The following is a 14,282-nucleotide window of genomic DNA, read 5'->3' on the forward strand; positions in this document are numbered from 1 at the left end:
TGCAAGTCTGCTTTTTCTGTTTTCCACGTTTCCAAGCCCCCTCATTCCGCACTCCAGTGCAGCAAACACTGATTGCTGGGCGCACCTCCACAAGGAAGTCACTCCCACTCTCCGACAGGAAGGCCGAGAGTCCAGCCTCTTCCCGCAGGCGTCTGGGGCGCTAATCTCCCCTAGGGTTGGAACAAAAGCCACAAGTCCCTTCCCCCGACCCACGCGCCTCCGCACCTCAGCTTCTCCAGAGTTCGCTCTTTCCTCTTCTCTCTTAGCTGTAAATCCACCATTCAGCCAGCTCTCCTGTGGTTCTGGGCGGCAGACGCTCTGTGCGCGGCGAAGTTCCTTTGTTTAACTTTGAAATTGCTGTGCGCGAAGTTCCTTTGTTTGACTTCGCTGCCTTCTTAGTTCTCCTCTCTCAAAATGGCTAGAGGACTTGAGTGTAAGACAGGAAGTCTTAAGAATCCTCTAAGTCGGTGTTGGCGGTCTCCGGGGCCCCGAGGATCTCGGTGGGGAGCTGGGCCAGGTCGGTGACGCGGGTGGGCCCGTCTCGCAGAAAGATGGTCTCTTCCTTCACCGAGAGCCGCTGCGCCGAGTCCGCGGCCGCCGCCACAGCAGCTGCCGCGGCGCCCACGAGCTCATGGCCCCGGCTGCGGTGCTGGCTCCCTTTTTTCTTTTTTCCTTTCAAACATTCTTTTTTTTTTAAAAAAAAAAATAATAGCCATTTTAATGGGTCTGAAATGGTATCTCATAATGAGTTTGTTTTGTATTTCTCTAATGATTATTGATGTTTAGTGTCTTTTCATGTGCTTATTAACCATTTGTATATCTTCTTTGGAGATATGTCTATTCCAAATCCTTTCCACATTTTAAAATCAGGTGTTTTTGTTGTTGTTGTTGTTGTTATTGAATGTAGGAATACTTTAAATTTCCTGGGTCTTAACCTTTTATCAGATATATTATTTGCAAATAATATTTTCCATTTTGTGAATTGCATTTTCACTCTGTTGATAGTGTCCTTTGATACACAAGCTTTCCTAATTTTTAAGCTTCAAATGGGCCACTTGACATAATCATGTCCCTTAAAGTTAGACTAAATGTTGCTGATGAAGGACTGTTAAAAGAAACAGCTGTATTAGTTATCTATTGATATATGACAAATCACCCCAAAATGGAGTGGCTTAAAACAATAATAAACATTTTTATCTTTCACGGTTTGCGTGTGTCAGGAACTTGGGAGTGGTTTGGGGAGCAACCTGGCATGGATTTCTCAGGAGTTTCAGTCAAACTTCGGCCAAGGAAGCAGTCATCTTAAGCCTTAAACGAGGCTGAAAGATCTTCCATTGTGGTTCACTCCCATGTCTGGCAAACCGGTGCTTGCTCTTGGTTTGAGGACTCAGTTCTCTCTCCCTGGGGCCTCGCCATGGGACTGCTTGAGTGTCATCATGACACGGTGGCCGGGTTCCCCTTAAGCAAGCCATCGGAGAATCAAGGTGGAATCTGCAATGCCTTTCATGGCCTAGCCTCAGGAGCAAAAAAATAGATTAAAAATAAATAAATAAAAAATAGGGTGATAGGACAAAATTGAAAGTATGATTTTGTTTTGTCTTGTTTTATTTCTTTCACCCTTAAGACTGTATGTGGTTGAGAGTGAGGATCAGAATAAGTGGAATTCTTTTTCATAATTGGTGTCCTGATTTTCTGAGAAAGTGGAGATAACAAGAAGTTGTTGGAATTGTTAAAGGGAGCCCAGTATAAACAGAGGTCTTTTGTGTTCAAGGGAGGGCGTATGGCCCACAGGCAGGAGATCCTGTCTGAGTTTACCCAGGACTGAGAGAAGTTCTGGCACTTTGAGGACTGGCTTCTCCGGAGGCAGCACCATGAGCTAGAAGGTGATGCTCTTTTTGGGGGGTATGGTGGCGTGGCTTCCCCAGTGGTGTCTCAGGCAAGAGACCAAAGCAAGTGGGCACACAAGCAGAAGAAGCAAATCCCAGGTGGCACAGGGTGGGTACTCCGTCTGACACGAGTTATGTGAGTATGAGGGTAGAAGCCTTTGGGGGATGTCTAGGGACCCCTGGGTGTCCATGTCTGGCAACCCAACCAATGGCATCTCAGCTATCACAATTTGAGTATAAAAAACAGTATGATCTTAATTGTAGATGATTAGTATTAACACATTGGCTATTTTTAAAAATAAATCACAACCGGTATTTTCTAACCTTCAGCCAAAGAAAATATTGTGTGTTTTTTTTCTTCACAAGAATATCCACAGCAAGCATTCAAACTAACTGTGGTTGAACTAAGGGGTGCTACAGCATTTATTCCGTTTTGTATTAGTCCACCCTGTTTTATTTTCCATGCTTTCATAAAGGGAAAAAAAAAAAAATCCCTATGTTTTTAATAACTCATGCAAGGTCCTTAGGTTGAAATTATATCTATTTAAACTTTAGGCAACCTGTGAACTTTTATTTTTATAAACCTTTCATAATTAGAACACCCAAAGCATCCAGACACCACAAAGCGGCCATTTGATCTTAGATCGTATTTCGGTTTACAAAATAGCAAGTGGAACCATTTTCTCCACCTTAAATGACATCACAAAGGAGGCATACTTGGGCTGAAATTGCAGTGGAAAATGGCATTCCTGTGAGGAAGCAGTAAACCATTGGAATCAAGGGCGATCAGAATGGAAATGAAATAGCGGAGGCCTCAAGCACAATGTGGCTGCATTTACGCATCTCCTGGGAATTCTTGGAAATGAGGGCCTCCTCCAGTGCTTCTGCGCTCCATCATCACATGGGGCCCTGAAAGGCGGGGTGATAAAGCCACCGGCGCTGCTCCCTCTTGCAAGAGTTGCACTTTTGGTTAGTGAGACTACGGCATGCTAAAATATTTTAATTTGCTTAAGCTCCAGCAGCTTAATGATGTAGCAGCAGGGACCCATTTCATCCAAGTAAGCTTTCTCCTTTTCCAGTGGCATCCCGAGTGCAGGAAAATGTTCACTTCTAATGGGAATAATGATAAAAAGGCCATTATAATCCCCCTCACCCACAAATAGGGCTCATCATGTAGTTTGTTGCTCAAGTGCTTTGAAAAAGAAAGGTATATAAATGCGGAATACATCATAAAGTGCCAAGGTGCTCTAGATAGGGAAAAAGTAACTAAACGCAGACTGGAGAAGGTACCACAGGAAAGAAAAAACATATCCCATTTTAATTTCATTAAGAATGGCAAAGCAAAAGTAATGACTAATCGTGGCAGCTAATTATCAAGTAGGATCACCATTTAAATTTTATATTAATATTTAAAATCTTCCAATAGGCTTAACAAAAAACTGTGAAATGTTGGTCCTCACTCGGTAGACAGAGAAGTGCTAAATATTGTCCCCACAGTTTGGGAACTGCCTGGCTGGGTTTCAAGCTTTCTTTGCACACTAGAAAGCATCACATAATTGACTCATAAGTCAGAGCTGAGCTGAAACTTGAGCACAGAGGATTATTTAAAACAATTAAATTGAGCAAAGGGCTGGGGAAAAGCTAGCATTTAAGGAAATTTTTAAAGGAAAAAGCTAATAAATAACAGGAGACCAAACTAAAATTAGTTTTGAGAAGTTTTGTGGGAAATTGCTGAGTTTTAAAGTAATGTTGTCTTGACCTCATTTTTTAAAAAATATTTTTTATTGATTTTTTACAGAGAGGAAGGGAGAGGGATAGAGAGCCAGAAACACCGATGAGAGAGAAACATCGACCAGCTGCCTCCTGCACACCCCCCACTGGGGACGCGCCCGCAACCAATGTACATGCCCTTGACCGGAATCGAACCTGGGACCCTTCAGTCTGCAGACTGATGCTCTATCCACTGAGCCAAACTGGTTTTGGCTTGACCTCATTTTTTTAAAAAAATTTTTTTATGGTGCTTCCAAATGGCAAGAGACTGTACTTGCCAGTGACACGTGGTTCCACTTCCGTTTTTAGTGTCTAAGTTTGGGTTGAGGATCCTATGCTTTACCTGCATAATGCTCAACAATTTTCTTTTTTATTTTATTTTATTATTGATTTTTATTATTGATTTTTTTACAGAGAGGAAGGAGAGGGATAGAGTGTTTGAAACATCGATGAAAGAGAGACATCGATCAGCTGCCTCCTGCACAACCCCCACCGGGGATGTGCCCACAACCAAGGTACGTGCCCTTGACCAGAATCGAACCTGGGACCTCTCAGTCCGCAGGCCGATGCTCTATCCACTGAGCCAAACCAGTTTCAGCATGCTCAACAATTTTAAATACACTATTGCTGGAAGCCAATTCCAGCATATCATAATTGCAAGAGTTTCATCAAAAGGTTGATGGAACTTGGGGACTCAACAAGGGCTGAGTCACATATGTTATCACCTGTTTGGAATGGCTAAAGGTATTTCCCCAAACCTGAATAGGATGATTGTTTACTGCCAGACAGCTCAGGGCATCTTAATCTACATGTTATTGCCTCCTGTTGGCCAAACACCTGAACAGCCAAAGGCAATTCCCCATTCTGACAATGCTTCTGTATGAAACCCTACCCTTTGAAGTGTATTATCTCTACCTTGCCTTAGGACAAATTGTGTTAATAAAAAGCAAGGGTCCTAAGACAAGGAGAACTTAGCTCCTTCAGCTAGGCTCCTCTGACCCCCAATGCCTTTCAAAATTATTTTTCGTCTCTGGACTCCTACTTAATCTATGCATAGCCTTTCTCCAGATTGCTGAACCCTTCTTAATGCTGGAACAAGAACCCCTGCACACTATGTGATTCTGTTATTATTTTTTAAGCAAACAGATAAAAAGATATATGGCTACATACTTTAAAAAATCCTGATACCACTGAGAAATTAAGGGAGCAAATGATGGTCAAACAGTGGGAAATGAATTTATGTTTCATGTTTTTATATCCCTTCTCTCTGGTCCTTGGCAGAGAGAACAGTTTTACTTTGCTTTATTTTCCTCAAATGCAAAACAAACATAAAATGCCCAGTGTTCAAAAGCATAAAATGCCCAGTGTTCAAAAGCATAAAATGCCCTGTGGTCAAAACAGGGACATCATTGCAGGGTGAGTTACGAGTGCTCTGTCAGCGTTGTGAACCAAAACTCATCTCTAGTGTGGGGAAGGTCCTTGGGTAGTGAGTGACATTCCCTGATACACAGCTATTAAAGAATTTCTCCAGACTGGGCCTTTCTTGAGGTTAGAGATAAACTTGATCTTCATAACATGCAATGCACTCATCATATTTTAATGATTTATTAAATTATTATTGTCACATTATAAACTTTATTGATGTTTAGGAAGTTTCTCATGAAGAATGACAAAATATCATTTATGGAAGATGCTTGAATTTCTTAAATGAAAAGCTTCATCTGAAGACAAGATGTTGTATTTTAAAATGCGGCCAAGAGGGGAGAGAAATAACCACATGATTGCAGTATGTGAATTATCTTTCATTCTTGCCACAGGTATTGGGCTGCCTTATTTCTCTCGAAGGGGTTCAGAACAGGCCTCCCCAAGATGTGCTACTTTGGCATGTGAATTATTCTGAGTTGAAGGCAATTGAGACTCTGTAACTCCTGAGAAACTTTTATCTCTCTCTTGAAGAATTTAAGTCAGAGGCCTTGGCCATAATAAGAATTATCATCAGAAATAACCTTCTATGACCAATCTAGAGGGCAGGGCAGACTTCAGATTGCTGAACATCTGCTCTTTTTTTCATCCTGAAAATGACCTTCCTTCCCTCTGAAGCCCCCAAGGTGCCTTATCTCATCTTCAGCTCAGAGTGTCATATATACCTCATTTTCCTGGTCTGACACTGTGCCTCTCATGTATGTGAGGTTTCATACGTACATATATAATTAAATTTGGTTTTCTCCTGTTAGCCTGTGTCATATAGATTTAATTATTAGACTAGGCAAAAGAACTATGGAATAGAGAAAAGATTTTTCATCCCCCATACCCTTTTTCTTATATTGGAAGGAAGAATTAGAAATAGTGATTGTTTTTAGAGGAATTGCTTCCAAAGGTCTAGCCATTTATGCAGGCTGAGTCTTTGGGGGAAGAATTCATCATTTCCTGCTTTTGGGGAGAAAGCTTGAGATGGGCCATTGTATCCCTGAACTCAATGATAGTTTCAAATAAAGCATCAGAACCCTATGATAGTTTCGAATAAAGAATTTGAGAGCAGTCAAAAGAAGTGCTGGCTGCTATTGATGGCTAAGGTTGTTAAACTATAGCTTTTATTTGCTGGGCAGTTTTATGAGAGGAAACTGATTTACAATCATCAAGGGAGAAAGGTCAATTTGTAGGATGGAGATTTTCTATTCATCACTACATTTTATAGCCTTGTTGGTGATTTTATTTTCTGATGTCAAACTAGTCATTTTGGTCTTGTTAATGCTTTCCCTTAACTGCTATATTTTCTGACATAAACAAGGAAGAGCTCCATATGCCAGATATTGTGTTCTTCTATTTCATCTACATGAGACAGGGATAGCTGACCCCATAGTGACCAAGGAGGAAACACTCATTAATCGACTTGGGGTGGTCTGGCTTTGACATTGAAATACCCCTCCTCCACTTCCATCCCTTCTCCTCTCTCTATCTCCTTCCACTCCTACCAATTTCAAGAGTCTGAGATGATCCATGGAGTCAACAGGGCTAGATGCCACCAGGGATATAACATGAAGAAAGGCACTTCGGGAAATATGTTGAGAAGTAATTTCACAGCTGACAGGCAAAACAACCATTCTTCCTCAGACCTCAGATTTAACCTTGGTGCCCATGAAGTATACCCAAGTCATCCTGCTAAGAAACCCTAAATAAATGTGTAAAGTCAAAACCATTTGTAACTTGTATATAGATCACAGTGTAGCCTATAGGATCATTAAATATAATCTGTTAAATAGAACATATATCACTGTACATATTAAATAATGCTGTGTTATCTGTGAGATATACTCCCCCTTCTGTTAAAGCATAATCCCAATGATAAGGTCATAATCTATATAAAACAGTTTATAACTAAATAAGCTATATAAGGTACAGAGTTTGATTATTTTTGTTTAATCCTTATTTCAAGCTCACAATGTTCAGATTGTTATATATAGACTAGAAGCCCGGTGCACGAAATTCGTGCACGGCAGGGGGTTGTCCCTCAGCCCAGCCTGTACCCTCTCCAATCTGGGACTCCTGGAGGGATGTCCGACTGCCTGTTTAGGCCCGATCCCACGAGGATCGGGCCTAAACAGGCAGTCGGACATCCCTCTCACAATCCAGGACTGCTGGCTCCCAACTGCTTGCCTGCCTGCCTTCCTGATTGCCCCTAACCGCTTCTGCCTGCCAGCTGATCACCCCCTAACCACTCTGCTGCCAGCCTGGTTGATGCTTAACTGCTCCCCTGCCAGCCTGTTTGCCCCCAACTTCCCTCCTCTGCCAGCCTGGTCACCCCTAACTGCCCTCTCCTGCAGGGTTGATCACCTCCAACTGCCCTCCCTTGCAAGCCTGGTCCCTCGCAACTGCCCTCCCTTGCAAGCCTGGTCCCTCGCAACTGCCCTCCCTTGCAAGCCTGGTCCCTCGCAACTGCCCTCCCTTGCAGGCCGGGTGCCTCCCAACTGCCCTCTCCTGCTGGCCATCTTGTGGTGGCCATCTTGTGTCCACATGGGGGCAGGATCTTTGACCACATGGGGGCAGCTATTTTGTGTGTTGCAGTGATGGTCAATCTGTATATTACCCTTTTATTAGATAGGATAGAGGCCTGGTGCATGGGTGGGGGCCAGCTGGTTTGCCCTGAAGGGTGTCACAGATAAGGGTGGGGGTTCCCTTGGGGTGTGGGGCGGCCTGAGCGAGGGGCCTGTGGTGGTTTGCAGGCCGGCCATGGCCCCTGGCAACCCAAAGGGAGGCCCTGGTATCTGGAATTTATTTTCCTTCTACAATTGAAACTTTGTAGCCTGGAGCGGAGCCAAGCCTGAGGCTACGGCAGCCATTTCTGTGGCAGTTAATTCACCTTCTACAATTGAAACTTTGTTGCCTTAAGCGGGTGGGCCCGGCCAGGGTGTGCGGAAAGCTTTGCTTCCCCTGTTGCCGCCGGCAACCCTGGCCTGCTCTCTCAAGCTCCATTCTGCCGCCATTTGTTTGAATTTGTTTACCTTCTATAATTGAAACTTTGTAGCTTGAGTGGAGGCTTAGGCCTGCAACGGCTATGGAAAACTTGGCTTTCTCTGTTACCTGGGAAACCTTGCTCTCTGTGGCTGTAGCCATCTTGGATTGGGGTTAATTTGCATACTTGCCCTGATTGGCTGGTGGGCGTGGCTTATGTAGCAGAGTGATGGTTAATTTGCATATTACCATTTTATAGAGAGGATTTCTGGACTCTACCTTAGTCGGAGCCATTAGTTATAAGAAGTTAAGGCTTGTGTTTATCTTGTTTATCATTTATATTTCCAGGGCCTAGCACACTGCGTAGCATAAATATTTTTTTCAGAAATAAAATTTTATTGGTAAAGAACATCTGGCAAAATCTGGCTTTTGTAGGCTCTCAGAATTCTACATGGGAAGTCTGTTTGTGTCTCCAAGATCCGGTTCTCCCTGAACCCATATAAAGCTGTCACTTGTAATCTACCTTATCTAAAACCATTCTCCGCATCTTCCCCTTCCCCCTTCCTCACATCCCTATATTTGTCCTGATACTGTTTCCTCAGATACTACAATGGAAACCTCATAGTCACATTTGACGTCTTTCTCCTGGCACAATGGGACGAGTCAATAAATATATTTTAGGAAATTTTCTTTACAAATGCTTCTTGCATTCAAAATGCCACTTTATTTAGTCTTTCTACTTTTCAGTATTTAATTGCTGGTTGATCTTTCCATTTTACCCCCTCTTTTTTTTATCCTGGCACCTCCTGTTAAAAAACCATGAGTACCTCACTACAGTCTATTAGAAAAAGCTGTACACCTTGGTCTGCATACAGGGTCCTCTAGAATGGGTCTCCAATGCACGGTCCAGTTTAACTCCAGAGCTCCCAAACACAGTCTACGGTCTCTCTCCAAGCCTGCTCCTTTCTTCCTGAATCTTTGCTCATGCTGGGGCCCCTGCCCACTCTGCCCCAGCTGCTCCTGCTTACTCCACACCTCCTTCTAAGGGACAACATGGCAGGAGGGTTAAGCCTTGGACAGCCAGGCCTCAGTTCACAATTCCAGCTCTACATACTTAACATTTAACCTCTATCCTTTATAAAGTGAGCTACACTTTCTTTCTTTCTTTTTTTATCTTTATTGTTGAAAGTATTACAGATGTCCCCCTTCCCCCTCATTGACTCCTTCTACTCCACTCCTGCCCCTACCCCCCTCACCACACTATTGTCTACATTTACAAGTACAATAGGCCATCCTGTACAATTGAATTCTTATGGAGTTTGACTTTGATTTTATAGTTCTTATCCTGAAACTTGAATAATGGTTTCCTTAAAATGCAAGATGAAATTTTAGAAAAGAACGTCTTATCGATACTGCATTTTGTGCCAGTGGCAAGAACCCAGGAGGACAGAGTCCCCTGATTTGCATTCTCTGGGGTCCCTTACACACTCAGGGTGAGAGCTGGTTCCAGCTTTGTCTCTTATGAGGTCCTCCCTCCCCTTGGAGCCAGGGAAGACAGCTGTGTGAGCTTCCAGCACTGCCCCACTCACAGTCTGCAGGGCTGCCCTCTGCTGCCATGGGCCTCCGGGAGAAACTCCGTGGGCCAAGTTGCTCCCATGGGGACTGCTGCTGTACTGCAATTAGCTGGTATGGCTAGCCATGGGATGACTGATCTGCACCTCTGTCATGTCCCTGCTGTTAGAGCCACCTGTTTCCAATCCAATGGCTTTAATCATCCCTATACAATAGGTTCACAGGGGAGTCTGTGAGGTGTCAGTGATTGCTGCTCCTTCGGCATTATACTTGGCTCATGTCACGACCTGAAAGATAAAGGGTCTCTCTGAAGAGTCTTCCACCCACCAGCTACCTCTGTTTTGCAGTGTCACTAAGCAAAAGGCTCAATGTGCCTTTTATTGGGTAGCTGCTCCCTTGTCTTCACTTGTCTGTGATGAACGACAGTCAGTCCACCCCAAAGAACAGATAATTGTCACTACAGTCCCTAGGGGTGAGCACTGCTTCCCTCAGGGAATTGCTGTTTGCTCCTGATGATAACATACCATGACTGTGAGCAGTACTGACATGGGACCCCCCAGACGACTCAGTAAAACACATAGTTTTATTCATGATGGTTCCAAGATGAAGTTGAATTATAAGTCACCTACCATGTCTCAGACTTTTGTGTTTTGTTGGAATTGACATAATGACGTTACTTTTCATTTCTGCCAAATAGGACATTAATAAAAATCTACTATCTTGTATTCTGTCATAAAAACAGAAAAAAGTCTATTATTATTGCATAAAATATGTTATTAAATTGAATAGACTTAGCTTTGTGACTCTTATTTTTCCCAGTTCACTGAGGCTGGGTAAAAAGTGGGCCAGGAACTGGCTCTGGTCACTGGTCATGAGCTGGGAAACACTTTTATCAGAACCTTCTTCATTTAACTGAGGTATTATTGAAGGTTCTCTTTCAATTCAACAGCAATGGTACCCTTCCCTGTCCTCTTTGCTCAACCTGTCCATATCTTTATAATATATTTGAATACTTATTTGTTGTTTTGTATTCATGTATGAATATCATCTCTCCTTCAACCAGACTGTAATGCTAGGAAAATAGAAGGTACTGAACAACCAATTATTATAATTTATTTCTATAATACACACTGGTATGTTGTTTAGGGGATTGTCAGCTTTTCACATGTACTAGTATATGTGTATGTATGTGTGTTTGTTTGCATGTTTTGGAATTCTGCTGGCATCCTCAATATATATAGGTACATAGATGAAGAGTGCCCAGTTTTGAAGAATTAAACAAGCTTTATAAAGTAAAAAAAAAAAAAAGCCTTTGGAATCAAATCTCCATCTTTGCCTCCACTTCCTAATGAGGCTGGAAAGATGAACTAAGTATTGAGTTGACATGGCTCTGCTTTTGAAGTATCTTGAAAGTCTCTCATCATTTTTGATGATTTAGTAATAATGTAGGGTGTAGCCAGTAGTTGAGATTTTCCCATAAAATATCAGAATTGTTTTTCATTTTTACGTACTTTCTTATTTAAAAAAATCATAAAATGTTCCTTAGAGTGACAGCTCAGTTTCAAAATTTATGTCTTTCTAATTGCTCTAGCCATTTAGATAAAAAAAGAGTTCTGAAGTAAAATTTAAATGGAAAAAATTAAAATTCAGAATTATGGTCTTTTTTTCATTTGAATGAATACTCACTTTTTGCTGGAAATTTTATGCATCAGCCCTAGCTTCCCTATATTCAACAGTCCTTGTAAAAGTACTTAATTTCTTTCTTGAAAATATGTGAACATCTTTGTTATTTGAAAATAAACTCTTTGGATCAGCATAACTTTTCCCCCAGTTTTATTCTACTTTGGACTGTAAACCAAGCACACACCATCTATCTTGCAAATGAATGGCTCTGTGTGACCATGAGCTGGAGAACATACCAGTGAGTGAAAGGGATATGTGGCAGATCACCATTCTGATGGGGGTATTTTTAACTGCTATGATTTATGATATTTGCATGGATGATTTGTGATATGTGCTCAAAGCTGTTCAATCGTCTTGTTGTTTTCCTGAATGAGGTTTCAGATTCATATGTATCAAGTCTTCTGACTAAATTAAATCTTATTTCCTTACCCAAGATGCAAGCCTTTGGAGCCAAGTATCCATCTTTGCCTCTACTTTCTAACGAGGCTGGAAAGATGAACTAAGTGTTGAGTCAATGTGGCCCTGCATTTGAAGTATCTTGAAAGTCTCTCATCATTTTTGATGATTTAGTAATAATGTAGTGGGTAGCCGGTCATTGAAATTCTCCCATAAAATAATCAGAATTGTTTTTCATTTTCTTTGATCACTTTATAATTTTGTGATTGGTTACTTTTCTTTAAATGATATATTTCTACAGCTACTTAATGGAGTGTGTTGTTAATATGTGATTAACCTTTCAAGGGGAAGAATAATATGACTTTGTCCCTTCAAGGAGTATGTAATATAACTTCATTATTATTAACTCAAACGTCTGTAAAAGTGATTATGGATTTGGCTAAAGAAAAATGGACCCTGTTGACAAATAACCTCAGAAAGGGGATAAGGAAAAATCCTACTTCCCCAAAAACACTCATTATAAATATAAATTTTATTATACTTAATTAAAATGTTTAAGTTTTAGTAAGCATTTTCTTGTTGCAGTTTTTCCTGATTAATTAATTCTATCAACAAATATTTGTTGAATGTCTGCCAAGGCTTGTTCTAGGTACTGAGTAGAGTCCCCTTTATTCATGGGGGATACTTCCAGAAGCCCCAGTGGATGCCCAAAAGCAGGGATGGTACCGAACCTTATGTTTACTACCTTTTTTGCTATGCAGACATATACTTTATGGCTTTTCTTTGGCACATCCAAATTGCACTTTGGAGTATTATTAAGTAAACTAAAGGCTACTTGAACATAAGCACTTTGATACCAGGACAGATCTGATATCCAGGACAGCTACTAAGTGAATAACTCAGGGTGAGGTAGTGAGGGTGGTGGGGGTTTCGTGCCAGTGAGGGTGAGGTTAGTACATACAGACAGTGTGGACAAGCTGGACCACACAAGATGTCATCATGGTACTCAGAATGATGCACAATTTTAAACTTATGAATTGTTCATTTTTGAAATTTTCCATGTAATATTTTTGAACTGTAGTTGACCATCAGTAACTGAATCCTTGGAAAGTGAAACTGTGGATAAGGGCGGATACTGCAGCAAATACCACAGAGGAAAACTGCCCTTGTGTGGTTGATATTCTAATAAATCCTGATGAACTAGTTTATAGTTTTTAAAAAAACTTGTTATGTGAACTTATTGAGCTTTCTATGAAAGACCCAAATAGTGATATATTGCAACCTAACTAATAAAGGAACCAAAATGAATAATTCAGGATTTGATTCCCACGGCAGCTTTGTGCCTTAAAGGGGTGTGGTAAAACACCCTTTTTGTAGATTTGACATTTGAGCAGTAGCAGGTGCAAACTGTGGTGAATAAAATTAACTCAGCTATGAAGAAAGTAACACAAAAGCAGAAATTGTCAGGATTGTTCCCAAAAGGCATTGTGTCTACGTCCTCCCAAACATGTATGAACACATTCTCAAAGGCCAAAGACAAAAGCATCCTTGCATTTGATCTAAGGAAAAAGAATTTTTTCCCTAAAAAAAAAACTTGGACTTGGTCAATTTTGGAGTTTTGAGGTTGGGGTAAAACTTTAGGCAGAGCTGATCCTAGTTACAAATGAGAAGGCAGAGTTTGGGCACCCACCCCTCCCGTCTCCTATTTACCCCTTCCTTCAGCTGACTTATGATGTCTCCTGTTACGCTCCCCATGGGAGGAAAGTACTGGACCTTCCTTCCAAAGACCCAAGCTTTAAGTCCTCCTGTGCTATTTATCCTTCATGTGAGCATGGACAAGCCATTTTGCCGAGCCTCAGCTTTCTCATCTACAAAGTAAAGATGAGAATACCAACCTCAGAAGGTAATGGTGAAGACTAAATAGACTGTTTGTGAAAAGGCCTTGAAATGATTAACAAGAATTAGCTTAATACTTCTTTAAGGAACCAGGCAAGAAAACTCTGAGAAACACAGAAACGCTCTACATACTAAAGACTGCCCAGTGGAATGGCAAGTGGTGGAGATTTTATTTTGGTTAGGTGCTTCTGTTAGAGTGTGTCTTAAATTATACCATGGGTAAGGCTGCTTCCTCTGCTGACAGAAAGCTATGTCAAGCCCAGCTTATTCAGATCCCCAAGTACTCACTCTTGCCAGGCTGGTCCCAGATGGAACTTTATAAGGGACGTACTTCCTGTAGATATGACCAACTCTAGAACATGGAACATCGAACATTTCTCCTCCACACATCCAAACCTAAAGAGAGGTAATTTAAAAGTATGAAAAAAAGAAACCCAGGAAATTTCATACAAAAAAGGAATTATTAGCAAGACTCAAAAACATATTAAAATCTCTTAAAGTCTCAAAATGAATAATTTCTTTTTATTATAAATAGCTAACCAAGAAAGAAAACCACATTTTAAAAAACCCAGATTCATAAAAGTATAGAACCAAAACACTAGCTTAGTAAGATCTAATTTCCATAGACAT

General features: G+C 41.3%; 1 protein-coding gene across 1 annotated transcript in view; it reads right to left on the reverse strand.

Annotated features, from left to right (window-relative positions):
* GALNTL6 (polypeptide N-acetylgalactosaminyltransferase like 6) overlaps positions 1-14,282 on the reverse strand; it is a gene marked incomplete at both ends in the record, with an annotated part of 964,759 nt that overhangs the window by 73,148 nt on the left and 877,329 nt on the right. The window contains one exon of the mRNA XM_079773123.1: positions 13,941-14,048. Coding sequence (XP_079629249.1) covers positions 13,941-14,048 — 108 coding nt within the window. The remainder of the gene's footprint in view (positions 1-13,940; positions 14,049-14,282) is intronic.

The sequence above is a fragment of the Cnephaeus nilssonii genome (genome assembly GCF_951640355.1).
Source record: "Cnephaeus nilssonii genome assembly, chromosome: 5".
In the NCBI taxonomy this organism is placed as follows: Eukaryota; Metazoa; Chordata; class Mammalia; order Chiroptera; family Vespertilionidae; genus Cnephaeus; species Cnephaeus nilssonii.